Raw genomic sequence first — 18,986 nt, 5'->3', positions numbered from 1 at the left:
CACAAAATTTGTCAACCACGCAGCGTTCCGCCCCTTGAGATTTTACTTAGTAATGTCATGATCTACTTATTCCCAAATTTTGGTGCACTATCTGGATCACGAACGAAAAAAAAACCCCCATATATTTTTATACTCATCCCTGCCTACCACCCCTTTGTACCCCAAGCAGCGTTCCGCCCCTGGAGATTTTACTTAGTTACCTCACGACCTACTTACTCCCAAATTTTGGTGCACTATCTCCGTCATGAGCGCCACAAAAAAATAATAAAAACCGCGACTTTTACCCCTTATAACTAGCCTCGTCCGCCACTCTGGTTTCCGGCCGTTGGTGAAAGTCATGTACACAACTAATTCAACATATCCCCGTATAGTTTTTCCATATTACTTATTACGCACAAAATCCGCTCCCAGCTCTTAGACTATATAATTTTATTATGTAGCTTATAAAAGGGCCTTTTTTTAAACATTTATTAAGTATTTTCCCATCCATTGTGTCAAACGCAGGTTTCAAATCTACGACTGCTAGTACTAATTTCTGTCATGTCTCATTTTTGTTTCTATTATGATTTCCAGTAGAAAAAATAAAATATTAACTGATTCCCAGTTATTTTTTGTTTAGTTTTGTTTCCAGAGTTGTTATTCTTTAAGTTTTTTTTTTAATTTCGGCTCTCTTATCCTCTGTTATTTCAGCATGTACTTCAAATTCCACTTGCGGTAAACGTCTTGCTCTATAATTATTGTTCCAATTGGTTCTGTCTGCTTTATTATAAATTTGGCATTTTATTTTGCTTAAATGCTTCTTTACATGTGATCTACATAGAACCAGTCTATGTTTTTCTTGCTCATCTATTTCATCATTTATAATTCAATTCCATCTTCCCCTCAAGCTTTCCCGTTTTTTATTCTATTTTGCCTGATTCTTCCTAGCATTTTTGTTTCGCATCTCTTACTGCCTTTATGAAAATCTTATTCTTGTTTCTTGGGTTTTTTTGGTTTCACATATATTTTTTATGCTTTTTTTATTAGTGTTGTGTCAATATAGCCGCTTTTACTCGGTTTGTCCGTAACCTTGGTTTATGGTTTGTCCATAAACCAAAAGGAAAAACCTTTTGGTTTTTCATTATTTTCTTAATTTAACAAGATTCCTTAGCTGATTCGTATATTATTGTTTTTTCATCTTGGTAGATGTCCTTTATACTTCCACTGACATCAAAATGCCTAAAACACGTTCACAAACCCAAGCTGAAATTGAACCCTACAAACTTTCAGAAATATTTTCCATTATTCCTGAATTTGAAGGAAACCCAATCTCAGGATTGTTTATATTTATAAAATAAAAATGTATACCATTTTTATTCAATTGCAATGCGAGTAACCTAAAGTTCTCTAACCTAAGTAAAAATTAAGACAGTTTTGGCTTCGCATTGCAACTGAATAAAAATGGTATACATTTATTTTATATTATGGTAGGGGAGCAAAGTATGCTAAATGTGCAGTCACTCGAGCGCTTTGGGGACCTGTTGGGTTGTGAAGAGTAGGTCCTAAAACCAAAAAAAGTTAAGTAAAGTTTTCCATTTTAGTGGGGACTTGTCCATTTTTAATTTAATTTTTTATTTCCAATAATCGTTCTTTTAGATTATAGCGCCATCTATCCATAATTCGAAAAAATGTCTCGAATAAAAGTTACATATTTTTACGTAAGGAATCCAAATCTGCAATAAAAAATGGGGGCTCCCATTTAAGATTTTAAAGTAACCCCCCACCCCACAGTGGCGGCTCGTGACCTTAGTATGCGGGTAGGCAACACATATACCTTTATATGTATATGTATACTCTATACTCTACTATAGTCTACATATGATATTTATACTCATATACCTATATACACACAACACAGTGTGTCGCATTTAAGATGAAGACACCCCTACATTGCGGCTATTAAAATAAATACAGATTTAAAATTTTGCAGTCAAGCAAGTGTGATGGTTCACATTTTTTAAGATAGTCATAGTCAACTCAAATTTAAATTTTAAACGCTATCTACTGCGAATCTACAAACAGGGCGAATTTTCGATATTTTGCTTCGAGTTAGAGATATCGGAAAAAGTTATTTGGAAAAGTTGTTCCAAATATTATTCTAACTCCACGTACCAAATTTCATGACAAAATTCACACTTTTAGTTTTTTTAGAATTTGTAGTCAGGATCGTAAAACATACAATTGGCTATTAGTGTAGGAAACAGAGGTTGAACCTTGCAAAATGGACACAAGTCCGGTTTTATTTTTTTTCTGGCATATCAAGGGGTGCTTATTATAAGACTAACTTTTTCTGAAAAAATTTCGCCCCGGAACCCCCCTTTTCACCCCTTTAAAGGGGGTAATTTATGGTTTTTGCAGAACGTAGCCCTTCCTGTACCTTTTACAAAAAATTTCTTTTATAGAAATATGAAGAGGACTATATTTTCTACGATTTATTTCCGACAGCATCTCTCTATCATCCACCGTTTAGCAAGGGTGGCGCCCCAAAATTGACAAGTTTTTAAAAAAGATGTTTTTAAAAAATATATATTTTTCCCTAACTGTAACGGAAATTAAAAAGAAATGCTGCGTAAACTATTCACAAATAGATGATTGATTTTTTGGTATAGGTTTCACTTAAGGATAATTGCCCTTTTTTTAATTACAGGGTGTTACATTTTAAAAAACCCCTTTTTATACCATCTGAACCGTTTATGCTAGAGTAAAAAGACTTTCAGCGATTACCCATGTACCGGTGTTATTTACAAATTTGTATAATGCACCCCCATTTTTTCCCCGGAACCACCCAAAAAAAAGAAGAATTAATAAATAAAGTGATTTTCTTGGAATCCTTCACACACAATGCCCTTCATTAATATGCTTCATATATCGTTTTGTGCAAGTTACTATTACCCATGCATGGACACTAAAAGCGATTTCCTAGTGCAACCCCTGTAGCCAAAAATAATAAATAAAATGGGGGGTTGAAATTTTTTTTTTGTTTTTTGCTTTTTGATCCATATGTGCATATGTTTCATCAATAGTGCTTTTCAAAAATATATATGGTTATTGCAACATCCTTGCGCAAACCACCCCTATCCTTGAAAATATACTGCAGAAACTACCCCTATACCTTATCCAGCATGTTTTTACGATTTTCTCATTACCTATTCATTTTTTTTAAACAAAACTTATACAAGCTTAAAGACCACTATTTACTCTAAAGATTAGGTCCTATTCATTTTTTTCGTTTAAGCAACCGTTACGGCACAGTGGCGCCGTAAACCTCATATATGCTTTGACGGGCTCCAGTTTTTGTATATTTTTTCGTCATCTGTTTGTTTTATTGATAAAATACTTATGTAAAATAAAACAACACAGTGTAACCTACAAATCATGACCTATGCATATTTTACATTCTTTGCTCCCCAAAGCTACAGTGGTGGCCCAAAATAAATTTTTTCATATTTTCGCCACCTACACGCATTTTATTGCGTTAATGCTACCTTAATAGCACAATATTCACCCCTAAGTGGTCGCTAAGCAGTGGCGGATCCAGGGAGGGGTGATCAGGGGGATCACCCCCACCCCTCTCAAACCAAGTGATATTATATTTGAAGATTATAAAAATATTCATTTATTTTTATAGAAATACTTATATTATATTAATATTATTTTTATAAGAATGACCTTTTATGCTTTAGCGACAGTGGCGGATCCAGCATCGTTAAGAGGGGGGTGCCAATTGGTTAAATTTCTATAAAAATAAATGAATATTTTTATAATCTTTGAATATAATATCACTTGGTTTGAGAGGGGGGGAAGTGATCACCCCCATCACCCCTCCCTGGATCCGCCAATGCGTAGCGACCACCTAAGGGTAAATATTGTGCTGTTAAGGTAGCATTAATGCAATAAAATACATGTAGGTGGCGAAAATATGCAAAAATTTATTTTGGGCCACCACTGTGGCTTTGGGGGGCAAAGAATGTAAAATGTGCATAAGTCATAATTTGTAGGTTACACTGTGTTGTTTTATTTTGCATAAATACTTTATCAATAAAACGAACAGACGACGAAAAAAAAAACAAAAACTGGAGCCCGCCAAAGCATATATGAGGTTTACGGCGCCACTGTGCCGTAACGGTTGCTTATACGAAAAAATGAATACGACATAATTTTTAGAGTAAATAGTGGTCTTTAACCTCGTATAAGTTTTGTTTAAAAAGAATACATAGGTAATGAGAAAATCGTAAAAACATGCTCGCCAAGGGATAGAGGTAGTTTCTGCAGTATATTTTCAAGGATAGGGGTGGTTTTCGCAGAGATGTTGCAATAACCATATATATTTTTGAAAAGCACTATTGATGAAGCATACGCCCATATGGATCAAAAAGCAAAAAACAAAAAAAAATTTTCAACCCCCCATTTTATTTATTTTTTTTTTGCTACAGGGGTTGCACTAGGAAATTGCTTTTGGTGTCCATGCATGGGTAATAATAACTTGCACAAAATTATATATGAACCATATTAATAAAGGGCATTGTGTGTGAAGGATTCCAAGAAAATAAATTTATTTATTGATTCTTCTTTTTTTTGGGGTGGTTCCGGGGAAAAAATGGGGGTGCATTATACAAATTTGTAAATAGCACCAGTACATGGGTAATCGCTGAAAGTTTTTTTACTCTAGCATAAACGGTTCAGATGGTATAAAAAGAGGTTTTTTAAAATGTAACACCCTGTAATTAAAAAAAGGGGCAATTACCCTTAAGTGAAACCTATACCAAAAAATCAATCATCTATTTGTGAATAATTTACGCAGAATTTCTTTTTAATTTCCGTTACAGTTAGGGAAAAATATATATTTTTTAAAAACATCTTTTTTAAAAACTTGTCAATTTTGGGGCGCCACCCTTGCTAAACGGTGGATGATAAAGAGATGCTGTTGGAAATAAATCGTAGAAAATATAGTCCTCTTCATATTTCTATAAAAGAAATTTTTTGTAAAAGGTACAGGAAGGGCTACGTTCTGCAAAAACCATAAATTACCCCCTTTAAAGGGGTGAAAAGGGGGGTTTCGGGGCGAAATTTTTTCAGAAAAAGTTAGTCTTATAATAAGCATCCCTTGATATACCAGAAAAAAAATAAAACCGGACTTGTGTCCATTTTGCAAGGTTCAACCTTTGTTTCCTACACTATATCCCGAGATGCAGCTCGGGACAACCAGTACCGAAGGGGCAAACAAATGTAGCCTAACCTAGCCCCAACAAGTTCCCGGAAATTCTCGTCCACTAGGGCTAGACAAGCCACAGTTACAGCGCTGTGCTAGTGTAAGAATCGCATATCATATCATATGTTCTGCTCTTTAGGTTAGGCGGATTTTAAAGTGCCTGTAGGCGAATTCTATAATTTTCGTTATTATCGCGAAAGCTAAGCTAAACGATAGCGAAGTTGATTTATGTTGATATTCTATAAGGTTAGTTTTCGCTTTCGCTTCGTTATCATAGCGGCATACGATAATATACGAGTTTAAACGACGTATGAATAAATAATTACGGCAACATTGCAAATATACGTGCAGAGAGTAAAAAAAAGAAGAAGTAAAGAAAGAAGAAGAGTAACTAGGAGTTACATGACGTATTTATATAACCTTATTGCCTTATAATCACAAGTTTGATTGAATTATTTGCTTGAATAACTATATTTTTAATATATTTTAATAAAAATGTTGCCGGTGCAATTTGTTCTATATTATGGAAAACTCGCGAAGAAACCATATACGGTTAACGCGAGAGGAAAGCGGGTTCCTTCGAGATAGAAGTGACCCATTTGGTTTAACAGATATAAGGTTTATTGATATTTTTCGCTTAAGCAAAGAACTAGTTCGATTCCTTTTTGATGAGCTACAGGAACTTACGGAAGATATGGTGTAAGAGCATCACGAATTCATTATCAACAAAAAACACAGAATTCTTGTGGGATCAACAACGAACAACCCGCTTAGCGCTTACGCTTGTGTACCACGTGAAAATGATCGACCAATCACTATCGAAAGCGAAACGAAACGCAAGCCAAAAGTTATCGCTTTCGCTTTGTAATCGGCTTCGTGATCTGCTTCTCCGGTTCTTCCCGAATGAGCTTACAGAATAGCAAACCGTCGGATAACGAACGTAATTGTTTCGCGTTGATCTTATAGAATCGGTCCACTGACCATAGGGTAGTGCCATTACTAGAAGTCAGTAGTACTACTACGAGGAGCGTACAATAATTACAACTTCGAAGAGAAATTAAAAAGTAGCTTTTTTATTTTAGATACATATCTACGCATTGTGTCAAAATTTATAAATTACCATTTTGAAATAAATAGTTTATATTAATAAATTATTTATTATTTTATTGTACATTTGAAGAGGTTAGGCAGCGCCTACCTTGGCTACCTCGACGGGCCGCCCCTGCCACCCCACCTCCGTGGGGGTATCGTGTTTGGTGCCATTCGATATATTTTTCAAAAATATTGAATACGTGTACTTTTCAGTTTTTCGATCTGATGTTCATTTCGCGAAATATCGCGGGATTCGTATTTAAAATATTAAATTTACCCCCCACCCCTCTTCATGGGAAGTCGGGTTTGATATAATTCGAAATTTGGAAATATTCCCTTTTTTCTTTTGAAACTTTGGGACTCACCCATTTCCTTACGTCCCGCTCAAATCGTCAGATTTTTGAAATATACACTGTTTTGCATGTACTTAACTTACTTTATCTTAATCTGACGGTTTCGAGTTTTTCTAAGGATAGATTTTTTTCGGCCCCCCTTAACGAACTCCCCTGCATTAAGAGCCAATATGTGGTAGAGGTACATTTTCAGGATGCAAGGTTTCTCTCCATGTAATAATCTGACGCGCTCGAGTAACTGCAAAAATCCCCGATTGGGCTCCCCTACCATTAGTATTAATCCTATAGAATAACTAGGTCCATTTTCCGTTGGAACTTTACCAAGCTGTAAAGTTCCCTCTTGTCTTCACTGCAGCATCCATCTGGCTTGCAATTTTTAGAAGCCATGGAGGTTGTCACCAGGAAAATGGTCCAATAAGTTTTTCAATTAAAAATCTTTTAAAAGTATTTTATTTTACAAATATTTTTATTAGGTTGAAAAACTTAGACTTTCATTTAGCAGATGCCGCTGCGCACCTAATACCTTCACGTCAGTTGCAATGGGGGACTAATAGATGTCGAAAATTTTTACCTGGAGTAGAGATAGCAGCCTAATTTCTCTGAAGAGCCTATAACAAGAGGTGAAATCGTCGATAAGAGTGCTGGTTGCGCTCTCTAACCTAAGTAAAAATTACCTAGACAGTTTTAGCTTCGCATTGCACCTGAATAAAAATGGTATACATTTTTATTTTTATTTTTATTTTTTTTTATTTTTATTTTATATTTTCTTTTATTTTTTTTATATTAGTATTACTCCTATAGAGTAACTAGGTCCATTTTCCGTTGGAACTTTACCAAGCTGTAGACTTGCTTTTTAGAACTTTTTAGAATTCCCTCTTGTCTTCACTGCAGCATCCATCTAGCTTGCAATTTTTAGAAGCCATGGAGGTTGTCACCAGGAAAATTTTATTTTACAAATATTTTTATTAAGTTAAAAAACTTAGACTTTTGTTTATATTTATAGTAGACTCCTTATATTTATCGTTCTGAAATGTATGTATATTTTATTTATTTTATGTTAAAATTCGATATCTGGTGCTTCTAATATTTTCGCTAGTACTATGTTATGTGTTTTGGTAATGTTATGTCATCTATGATGCTTCTTGTCCCTCTTTTCTTTGCTGGAAAATTATATCGTGGATTTATTTGTTGTTCCAAAGGTTATTTTCTATTTTCATATTATTGGCAATACAGAATTAAATCATTCTCCGTTTCTCCGTTTCTAGTACGTTCAATTACATGCGCCCCTGTTCTGTGTTTCATCATCATCTTTCTCCTCTTCTTGTGCCACTCCTATCGGAGATTGGAAATCATCAAGGCCAGCTTGACCTTGTTTACAGCTGACCTAAAAAGTTCATTAATGGTGCAGCCAAACCACTCTCTCAAATTCCGCAACCATGACATTCTTCTACGGCCTAGATTCCGTTTTCCTTCTATTTTTCCTTGCATTATATTTTGAAGTAATGCGTATTTATGACCTCTCATCAGGTGACCCAAATATTCGAGTTTTCTTCGTTTTATCGTTAACAAAATTTCTGGGTATTTTCCTATCCTTCGTATTACTTCAAGGTTTGTGATTCTTTCAACCCAACTTATCTTCAGCATTCGACGGTAGCACCACATCTCGAAACTTTCAATATTTTTAATGTTGTTTTGTTTGAGAGTGCAGGCCTCTACACCGTATAATAGCGTGTTAAATACGTAGCCTCTTAGGCTACGGCTCCACGGGCTGGAAATTGACGCTAGCAATAGCCGCAAAACGAACTTAAGGTTCCGCAGAACGGAATAGGAATAGCCGAATTGTACCGACTACAGGACTTGTGCGTAGTCGGTTCAGTTCGGCTATTCCTATTTCGTTCCGTAGAACCTTAAGTTCGTTTTGCGGCTACTGCTAGCGTCAATTTCCAGCCCGTGGAGCCGTAGCCTTAGCATTCTTAATCGTAGATCTCTTCATCATCCTAATTTCCTATACCAGCGTTACAGTCTCCTTTTATTAGTACTCTTTGAATTTTTTTCTCTCGTCTGCTGTTAGTTTAGTAACATGAAATACTGACGCAGAAAATTCTGAGGAGCTGAGTGATGGAAAAAAGCATTAAAAATTCAACTAAGAAATTAAATAAGCCCTAAAGATAGGAGACAAAACGTGTCTACTGAAAGGAAAATTAGTACAGAAAAGGGTTTTAAAAGGTTAAAATAGAAGACAAGGTTTAGGTATAGAACAGAACAGAAAAGAAGTAGAGTACCAAAGAAATATAGCGGGCTAAAAACTACTATCAAGGCTAATAAACTTAACGTTTATTTAAAAATCCACAAGGAAGAATTTCTTGTAGCTATATCATTAATTACAAAAAATTTGATGAAAAATTTTTCTTTATAAAAGGTGTATTTATTAAAAAAAACCCTAAAAGGGCTACCAATATCGCTTTTCGCTTTTTACAAAGAGCATCATTAGTGTTCTTACAGTCTTAACATGCTGAACTGAGGTTTTAACACCGGTGTATTTTTGGTTGCTCAGCATGCCAAGCCTGTAAGAACACTGATGATGCTCTTTTAGAGAGCGAAAACGTTCTGTGATATTTGTAGCCCTTTTTAGGGCTTTTTAAATAAATATACCTTGTATAAAGAAAAAATTTTCATCAAATATTTTTTAACGTTTATTTGTATCAATTACAAAACTACGGAACAAAGCACATACGGTATGCGGCATAATAAACAGTAGGTTTGTTCTAGCATCAGTTTCAAACGGTTTCAAACCATCAGCGAATAGACGACCGGCGCGAGTAGAGGGGGTAGCACTGGTGACTGTATTATGTTTTCTCACTGACCAACTGTTTGCTGACGGTTTTTGACTAGTTTGACTGTTTGCTAGAACAAACCTAGTACTGAAATGCGTTTACCTCAAATTTGTATATGTCTTGCGACGAAACGTACTGGGTGGTTTCCGAACGTTATTATAACGTTTGTGAATGTCGTGATAATATTAGGTATAATATTAGGTACTTCAGGATGGTTCCCAGTTTTGCAGAAAAATTTTTTACCGTTTAATACTATTTTAGGTCATACGGAGAAGGTCGACATTCCGGAATTGCGGAATAAAATTAAAGATTTTTTCGCATCAAAAGGCATCTCCTAACATCTGTTATATAGGGAACCTCGTCGTGAATATTTGCAAGGCTAGATTTACCATGTATACTAAATACAAGAATAAAAAACCGCTAAAAGTGAGTGGCAAAATGAGTGGCGCATACAATATTCCAGCTACAACAGAGCTGATATGAATATTACGTGGCGCCAAAAATTTATTTCATTTTGATGGAAAATAAAATTTTAGTTTTATTTTAAAAGGTGTTTCCACAATATCCGTTAAATTTGAAGTAAAACGAGTCACAAAAGAGTAACTTTGATAGAGTTTGTATTTTGAAGTTTTTGTGGCGCGTTTTATTTCAAATTTAGCAAATATTATGGAGATATCTTTTAAAATAAAACTAGAATTTTATTTTCAATTAGTCGAATGTAATGTTTCTCGATTCCATGTTAAGTGTTATAATTAATGGTCGCCTTTCTAGCATTATCTCAATTGATCTAGTCTCCATCGAATGTACACTAGATTTTTTTTCTATTCGAAATAGATTGAAAAAAAATATTGGGATGGCCGGTAAATGAACTCGGATTGCCCTTTCAAATTTAGCGTCGTAACCACTACAACTACATAAACCATTTCGGTGATAATATTCAAATGGATTATACTTTGGAATATAACTTCAAAATGGTTTAACCGATTTTGATCACTAAACATGAGTTTAAAACAGAATGACAAGTAGTATCTAATGCATCTAAGGTCAAGTATGATAACTGAAGGTATTACAGGAATTATTGAGCTTGAAAAACTTATTTTCCCATAGGAAATAGATTTGATCACATTTATGAAGCCTATTACTTAAAAATTCGAATTTTACCAGATATGGGGTATACACCGTTAGGCACGTCTAGAGTCCTCCTACAAACGCTCAGTTATTGACGTAATTCGTATGGTGAAATTTTGAGTAATTGTCGACAAACCAAAATTTTCAGTTTAGTTGTTCAGTTTTTCGGCTATACTGAGCCGTGTGTATGACTGATCCTAACCGCTTAGGCACCATTTGAAAGCCTAACTCAACGGTATTGATTTAATGTATTTGCGGTTTTCTTGTCTCTCCTTAAACCTAAGATATATACCCCCAAAAGTATGCCGTTTTGTACTTACCCAGTCCTATAGCTGGCGTATGGGTTGTCGAAAGTCACAAACTACACCGGTTCTGAATCGGCCCTGACCCCCTCTTATAATACAGAAAAAAAGATTCAGATCGGTGTAAATTTTCCACAAACACACACATACAAACATTTTCCCTTTTTAAATAGAAATTGAAAAAAAATTTCTGAGCTCGGTAACTTTTGAAAGGTATAACCGATTTTCAAAATTAAACATGCGTTGGAAAAGTAATGATCAGTACTATCAGAAACTGCAAAGGTAGGACTTAAATTTCCTAAATTTTTGGGAGTTTTGGGGACGAGAACGAAAAACAGACCTTAAATGGGAAGGGCCGTAAAATCCACACCCTTGGACCAAAATGGATGGTTGACATATGGATAAGCGAGTCTTTTCCTATACTTTAAGATGGGATTTAGCCAATTTATACCAATTTTTAATTCAGTCAGATTTAGAAAATCGAAAATTTCGTGTATAATATAGTGTCGCATCTACGGGGGTTGTGCGCCACTGGCGAGAACTGCTGTTCTCTGAGATATAAATAATTATATATTCGTTTCAGTACTGTTTATTTTGCCACATACTGTAGTTGTACTAGGAAATAAATTTATTAAGCTAAAAGGTTTACTTACATACTTATACTTAAATACTTATTTAAAAAATATAAAAATAATAGTAAAGAAACTAATAGAACAATATTAATAATTATCTCTTTAAATTTCTCAAAGCCAAAAACTATCTACTTACCTTTAAACATCTACATCGGTTATATTTAACAGCTTTTTGTCTCAGAAGAATATTTGTGCCAAATTTTAAAGATTCACTAAGAAAACATTCGGTACATATTTTATTTCGATAGTACCAAAAGTAAAAGTTCCTTTGAAGATTTTTTATGATCGCTGTTAGGTATTTGCTAAGAGTTTTATTTTTTTGAAATCCAGTTATGTGAGTCTAAAAAACAAATTAATATTATTTAATTATCAGATTTAGCCATACGGCTCATACTCCCTCTAAGGGGAAAATTGACTCATCCCAGATACCTACGGTATCAAAAGGATTGAGCTCTGGTGGGACTCTTTCCGTGTTATCGAGCCCTAGGTGACTTGGTATGCAGGTGTATCTCCCAAAAATTTTCGTACACATCTGGCCGTTGCGAGTAGTACAGCTTTCTGCATGGTCTTGTAAAGATGTTCATCTAGACCCAGCCTTTTTATGCTTTCGAGGAGGTTCTTCGGAATGACTCCAGTAGTAGACATAGCAATAGGTATCGTCTGGGTACTTTGCATTCTCCATTGTCTTCGTATTTGAATTTCCAGATCTCTGTACTTGGAGATCTTTTCAGTAAATTTACTACGTAGATTATTGTTGTTAGGTATTGCCACATCAATTAGTGTTGTTTGTCTGGTTAATTTATTAACTAGTACGAGATCTGGTCTATTATGTGCCACTGTTTGGTCTGTGAGCACAGTGCGGTCCCAGTATAGCTTGTAGTTGCCATCATCAAGCATACTCTCAGGGACGTATTGATAATATGGGAGATGGTCCTTTTGGAGAAGTCCCAGCTTGATAGCTATCTCCTGATGAAGGATTTTTCCCACTGCGTCATGCCGTTCCTTGTATTCAGTTGCAGCAAATGCCTGGCAGCCCCCTGTAATATGTTGGATGGTTTCTTGGGCTTGACATCCATATCGGCATCTGTCGTTTTGAACCTGAGGGTCTTTAACGATATATTTCAGGTAATTCTGGTTGGTATAACCTGATCCTGAATGGCCAGTAATGAACCCTCCGTTTCAGGGAACATCTTTCCTGATGTCAACCAATAGTTCGACGCTGTATTGTCGACATAATCTTGGCTGACCTCATTGGGATGTCGCCCGTGAAGAGGTTTACCCATCCAGGTGCGCATTTTTTCGTCTTTAGTGAGGTGGTTTATGCGCATTTCTGGTTCCCTCAGTTTGATCGGTGTTGTGTCATCTACTGCGCAGATAGGGCGATGTAGAGTAGATGTCTCAGCTTGCATCTGAAAATAAGTTCTTAAATTAGCAATTTGTTTATCTAATTGCTCACCTATATCCATAAGTCCTCTTCCTCCTAGATTCCGTGGTAATGCCGTTCTTTCTACTGCACTTTTAGGATGGTGTTTTTGTGTCTTTGTGAGGTGTGTTCTTACTTTTCGCTGAAGATTCTCTATGTCAGTTTTTGTCCTCTTAACAATGCCAAACGAATAGCTAAGCGCGGAACATGCGTAGGTGTTTAGTGCCTTAAACAAATTTCTACTCTTAAGGTGTGAACGAAGCAGCTGTTTTACCCTTCGTATAAACTCCGCAGTTATCTCAGTTTTCATTTGCTTATGGTCAATTTTCCGCGCTTGCTTTACTCCAAGATATTTATACATATCGTTTTCACCCATGGCCTCGATGTTCTGGCCATTTTGCATATCGAATCCTCCGGGCTGTACTTTTCCTCTGACTATATTTAAAACACGGCACTTGTCTAGTCCGAAGTGCATACTAATGTCATTTGAAAAGGATTCTACAGTTCTTAGCATCTCATCTAGTTGGTTTCGAGTGGAAGCCATTAATTTCAAATCATCCATATACAACAGATGATTAAGCTTCGCCACCACATTGTTGTTATTTTTGATGCTAAAACCTGCGTCAGTGGAGTTCAATAGCTGAGATAGTGGGTTCATAGCTAGACAGAACCACAGTGGACTTAAGGAATCTCCTTGGAACAGGCCCCGGCTGATTGCGATATTTTCAGTTTCGATGTTATTTTTACCAGGTATTTGAAGGTGAATTCTAGTCTTCCTCTCTGTCATTATATGCTGTAGAAGGGTCACTATATTATCATCGACTTTATATATTCTTAATATATCTATAAGCCATTCATGCGGCACTGAGTCAAAGGCCTTCTTGTAATCAATAAAGTCAGTAAATAAGTTCCTCTTTTTGGAATATGCTTGATTAGAAATGACTGAGTCGATGATAAGCTGTTCTTTGCAACCCATGGAACCCTTAGCGCATCCTTTCTGTTGAGGCTCTATGACATTGTTCAGTGCACAGTGATGGTAGATACGCCGGGCTACACAGGATGTGACCAATTTATACAAAGTTGGAAGACAAACAATTGGGCGGTATTTGGCTGGATCTTGGGTGTTACTTTGATCCTTCGGTATTAAATAAGTGGTTCCCTGAGTTAGAAATAATGGTGTTTCCTGCGGATTAGAAATAACATTATTAATTAGTGTTAATAAGCAATCATGAACACTCCAAAACTTCTTAAGCCAGAAGTTTTGAACTCCGTCTGGTCCAGGAGATTTCCAGTTATGAAGCCCTTTGATGATATTTGAGACTTCTTCAGTGGTGAAGTGTTCGTAGAGAGTAGTAGTGTAGTTATTTAATTATATTATTTTAATATTATTAGTAAAATTTATCAGTACGTGACATATAAGCAAACATTTCAAAAGTCAAGTTTGACTTGAATTAGAGCCAAGAATATCAAAGTAGCACCATTTAAAAAATAAAAGAAATATAAAGATTAAATATCAATATATAGTAAGATGATAATCAAAACAACAGTTAAAGGGAAAAAGAAAATCTTGTTAGAAAAGAAGGCATAAAACTTAAAACATACTTTTAATCACGATATATTGAGGTTATATTCTCATATCTTCTTCTTCTTCTTCTTCTTCTTCTTTCTTGTATGCAGGTTTTAAAGCCTGTTTCTTCTTCAACATTATCCTCCTAAATTGTTTAAATTATCGCACCATCTTTTTCTTTGTCTGCCAATACTTCTCCATTTGGTGAGTTATATCGTGCTATTCTTACTATCCTATCCTCTAGATAGATAGATAGGTTCGGGGATAGATGCCACATAGGTGATTCGATAACGTCAGACCACGTACCTCTTCTTGTCGACACCGACATACTCATTCCAAAACAACCAAACCCTCCAAGATCTATAAGAGACTATCGTCACGCTAACTGGACTGAATTCCAAAGCTTCATCACACAAAATCTCCCTATGTTAGGCGAACTCGATACTAACGATAGTATCGACACCAGTGCAACCAATATCGAGAACCTCATCACTGAGGCGATCACGCACGCAATTCCACTCAAACAAATAACTTATACATCACCGGCACTTCCACAATACATCATTGCCAAAATTCAACAAAAACGACGTCTACTACGTCAATACAAGGCCAACAGAAACCCACTTATCAAAACAGAGTACAACCGGATCTGTGCCAGGATAAAGAGGGAGATATCTGTCCTAACGGCTCGCCGGTGGGAAGATGCTACCTCAAAACTGGACTACAGAGACGGAGGTAAATTCTGGCAAAAATTCAAAGTCCTAACAAAACAAAAATTATCTCAACCATCTCATCTGTTGGTCAACAATCACATTGTCAATTCCCCAGAAGGGAAAGCCGAAGCATTCAGAAATTCGCTTCAAAACAATTTTCAAACGCCAGATAACCCGAACTTTGATCGCATATTTAAATTCAACACAGAATACATAGTAAATGTTACTCTCAACCACTACATTCCAGTCTATGATCCTATCATGGACCCCCTCACCGACAGGGAAACGGAGAGCTTTTGCCAAATCGGCAAAAACAGCGCTCCCGGACCTGATGGCATCAACCGAAGGTGCCTCAAAAAACTTCCAGAGAGTATCATTCCTCTTCTAACTAAAATATTCAATGCATGTCTCAAAAACAGCCACTTTCCTACTCCTTGGAAAGTGGCCAACACCATCATGCTTTTGAAAAAAGGCAAACCCCCAACCGACGTGGAATCCTATAGACCAATCTCACTAATCAATACTCTGGGTAAAGTTCTTGAGCTAATCCTAAAAGAAAGGCTCAATAACTTTCTCGAAAACCACAATATCATACCAAAATTTCAATATGGATTCCAGTCAGGTAAATCTACTAAACATGCATTAATAGATTTCACTACCAAAGTTACTCAAACCATCAACGATGGTTCAATCGCCATAGCCACATTTCTGGATGTGCAGAAGGCTTTCGACCAGGTCTGGCACGACGGGCTTGTTCGGAAACTTCTGGACATCGGGCTACCATTGCAATTTACCAAAATTGTACACTCCTACCTCCACAACCGTACTGTCAGAGTTAAAATAGGCGATCAAAAGTCCACCCCCTTCACTCCACAAGCTGGAGTTCCCCAGGGTTCAGTCCTAGCGCCGCTGTTGTACATTATCTACAACAGCGACATCACTAACCAAAATATCCCAGGTACTCGGCTGTTTCTCTATGCGGATGACACGACTCTGCTCTCAACCACCTCTCGATACAACCCAAGACTCCTCTTCAGAAGAGCCCAGGCTCTGTTGGACGGCGTCGGCGAATGGTGTTGTAAGTGGAGAGTCACGCTGAATGCGAACAAAACAACAACAATTGTGTTTCGCGCCCCTTCTGTGTCAAATAGAATCATTTGTAATGATGACGACCAACATCCTCTGAGTATGTTGGGAGAAAGGCTTGTTGTTAGCCCGACTGTGAACTATTTGGGAGTACTGTTTACCAGGACTCTCAATTGGGACGCAGATCTAAAGGCAACTTTAGATAGGGTAAGGAACAGGGCCAGACTTCTTAACGCTCTCTCGGGAAAAATTGGCAAGACACACAAGAAGACTCTCATTCACACTTACAGGACCTTTATTCGACCCGTCATGGAGTACAAATCATGTATCTACTCTCTTTGCTCAAGACAAAAACAAGAGAGGTTGTTGAGGACAGAGCGGAGAATCTTGCGTAGATGTAACTATGAGCACTGGCGATATCCCTCAAACGAAATCCATAACATCTCGAACACCCCCAAAATCACCGAGAGAATAAACTCTCTGAACAGGAACTTCACAATCAAAGTAATCAACGGCCCCCCTTCCGACACACAAGAATCTCTCAAATGTTCCTGTTCATCTTCCGGCCACGTACTCCACCGAAAGCCCAAACGCAAAAAGATTCATGTACCGTCCGCTCTAATGCAAACATGCATTGACGAACTCCCGGTGGAGTACGAAAACATCCTTGAGGCTACCCCGTTAGCCTACCGTACCCACCTCTAACATTTCCTCTTCCCTACCCCGAACAGGGAGAAGTTGGTTTTTTGCGGTTTCCCAACTTCATTGCACAATTATACCTGTTCGTCCCAAGAAAATAGCCGCAACTATTTTCTCCACTCGAACGCTCACTGTCCACGCTGCGCTCAAAGCCACCTCCTGACCGCCGACGAGGGACGCAGGTTCGCCTGTCGTTGTACAATGGTTTCTAGGGAGACTGGTCGAGAGCAAAGCACGGACAGTACACGTAAATGTCTATGGAACCAACAACAATCCATCAAACTTTCTTCTCTGTTGTCTTCTTAGCCTTCTGGACACCACCGTCCGGCAAACCAAGGATCCAAGAACACCAGGACACGGCGCTTGCCCCAGTGTGTTTTTCGGACTGTTTGCTTTTGCTGCCAACACTAAACATTCACCACAAACCCTGAAGAGGACAAAATCCTAAACAGGGACACACATTGTTCGCATTTCTTCTAAAGCATTTTTCTAGACAAGCAAATCAAACAATGAGATGATGATCCTATCCTCTGCCAGTCTACTAATGTTTTTGTTCCACTCCTGTTTCCGTTTTATTACCCATCCATTTATGTCTTCTACATTGCATGCTCTACTTATAGTTTCACTTCTCTTCCTATACAACAGACTTTTCCCTGATATTCTTCGAAGTATTTTCATCTCGGTTGTTTCTAGTAGTCGTCTCGTTTTAGATGTGTCAGGTCTTGTATTCGCCATGCACTTATGTCAATATAGGTCTAATTGCTGCTATATAGATTTTTGCTTTTGTGTCTTGCTTTAGGTGTTTGTTTTTCCAGATTGTGTCATTAAGAGATAGATTTCTAGTTATTTTCCCATATACCAGCAATGATTAACATATCCTCACTGTTCCCTTCTACTTGATCATCAAAAATCCCTTCTATGTAATTTTCACATACATACTTTCATCTTCTTCTATGTCTATAACTATAACCCCTTTTCATGTACCAATACACCATGATTTTCTTTCTTTGTTTTCTAGTAAGTTCTTTCATTCTTTAATTTTTTTGTATGCATTAAGGCTATGATGTTTATTTCATAATATTTCTATTTTACAGTATCTTTCGTTTATCATCAGATAGTCCATTTTTTCATTTCTAACTGCATGTCCTTTGTTATCTTACTGTAGACGGCAGTGATAATAGACCTATCGTAAGATGCTTTATCAATCAAATGAAAAATCATCAATTACTTTTTATATGTATGTCTATATTTAATACTTACGCCATTGGAACCACCAAAGGAAAGTTTAATTTTTAAGTCTTGTATATGGAGTGACCCTCTATTATTAAGTGTCACATTCAATTTTAATACTATATTATCTATACCAAACCTGAAATAAGAATAAAAATATTTTTTTAGTGAACAGAACTTTCAAAAATATCGGTTGTCGTTTATCAATGATGTCCAAACAAAATGATATTAAAGTTTTTGCGCTAGCCTTAGGAATTTCTTTTTTTTTATCTGAAAATATTATCTGAAAAGAAGAATGAGAGATATAATTGGTGAATACTAGGAGGACTTTAGACAAGAAAGAAGCACAATAGAGCAGATTTTCCTTGCTGAAAGAGATACTAAAGGAAAGCTAGACTTTAAACAAGCATTTGATAAAGTAAAAAGAAAGGAACTTTTTAAATCACTTGAAGAACTAGGAATAAGCAGAAACATTGTTAGCATGATACAACTAACATTAAGAAGAACTGAAAACCAAGTAAAAGTAACTGATGAAATATTAGACAGTTTCGTACTAAATGAAGGAGTAAGGCAAGGTGACCCACTTTCATCTATTCTCTTTACGTCTCCTCCTGGAAAACATGCTGCGGGAAGCCAATATAAATAGAAGAAGAATTACATACCACAAAAAATATCATTC

General features: G+C 36.5%; 1 protein-coding gene across 1 annotated transcript in view; it reads right to left on the bottom strand.

Moving 5' to 3' along the window:
• Nucleotides 1-18,986, bottom strand: part of LOC114329890 (uncharacterized) — a 40,555-nt gene that overhangs the window by 1,468 nt on the left and 20,101 nt on the right. The window contains exons 4-5 of the mRNA XM_028279152.2: nucleotides 18,338-18,446; nucleotides 11,726-11,929 (exon numbers count right to left, since the gene is read on the bottom strand). Coding sequence (XP_028134953.1) covers nucleotides 11,726-11,929; nucleotides 18,338-18,446 — 313 coding nt within the window. The remainder of the gene's footprint in view (nucleotides 1-11,725; nucleotides 11,930-18,337; nucleotides 18,447-18,986) is intronic.

Source organism: Diabrotica virgifera, chromosome 7, assembly GCF_917563875.1.
Source record: "Diabrotica virgifera virgifera chromosome 7, PGI_DIABVI_V3a".
In the NCBI taxonomy this organism is placed as follows: Eukaryota; Metazoa; Arthropoda; class Insecta; order Coleoptera; family Chrysomelidae; genus Diabrotica; species Diabrotica virgifera.
This window is presented reverse-complemented; position numbering and strand designations above follow the sequence as displayed.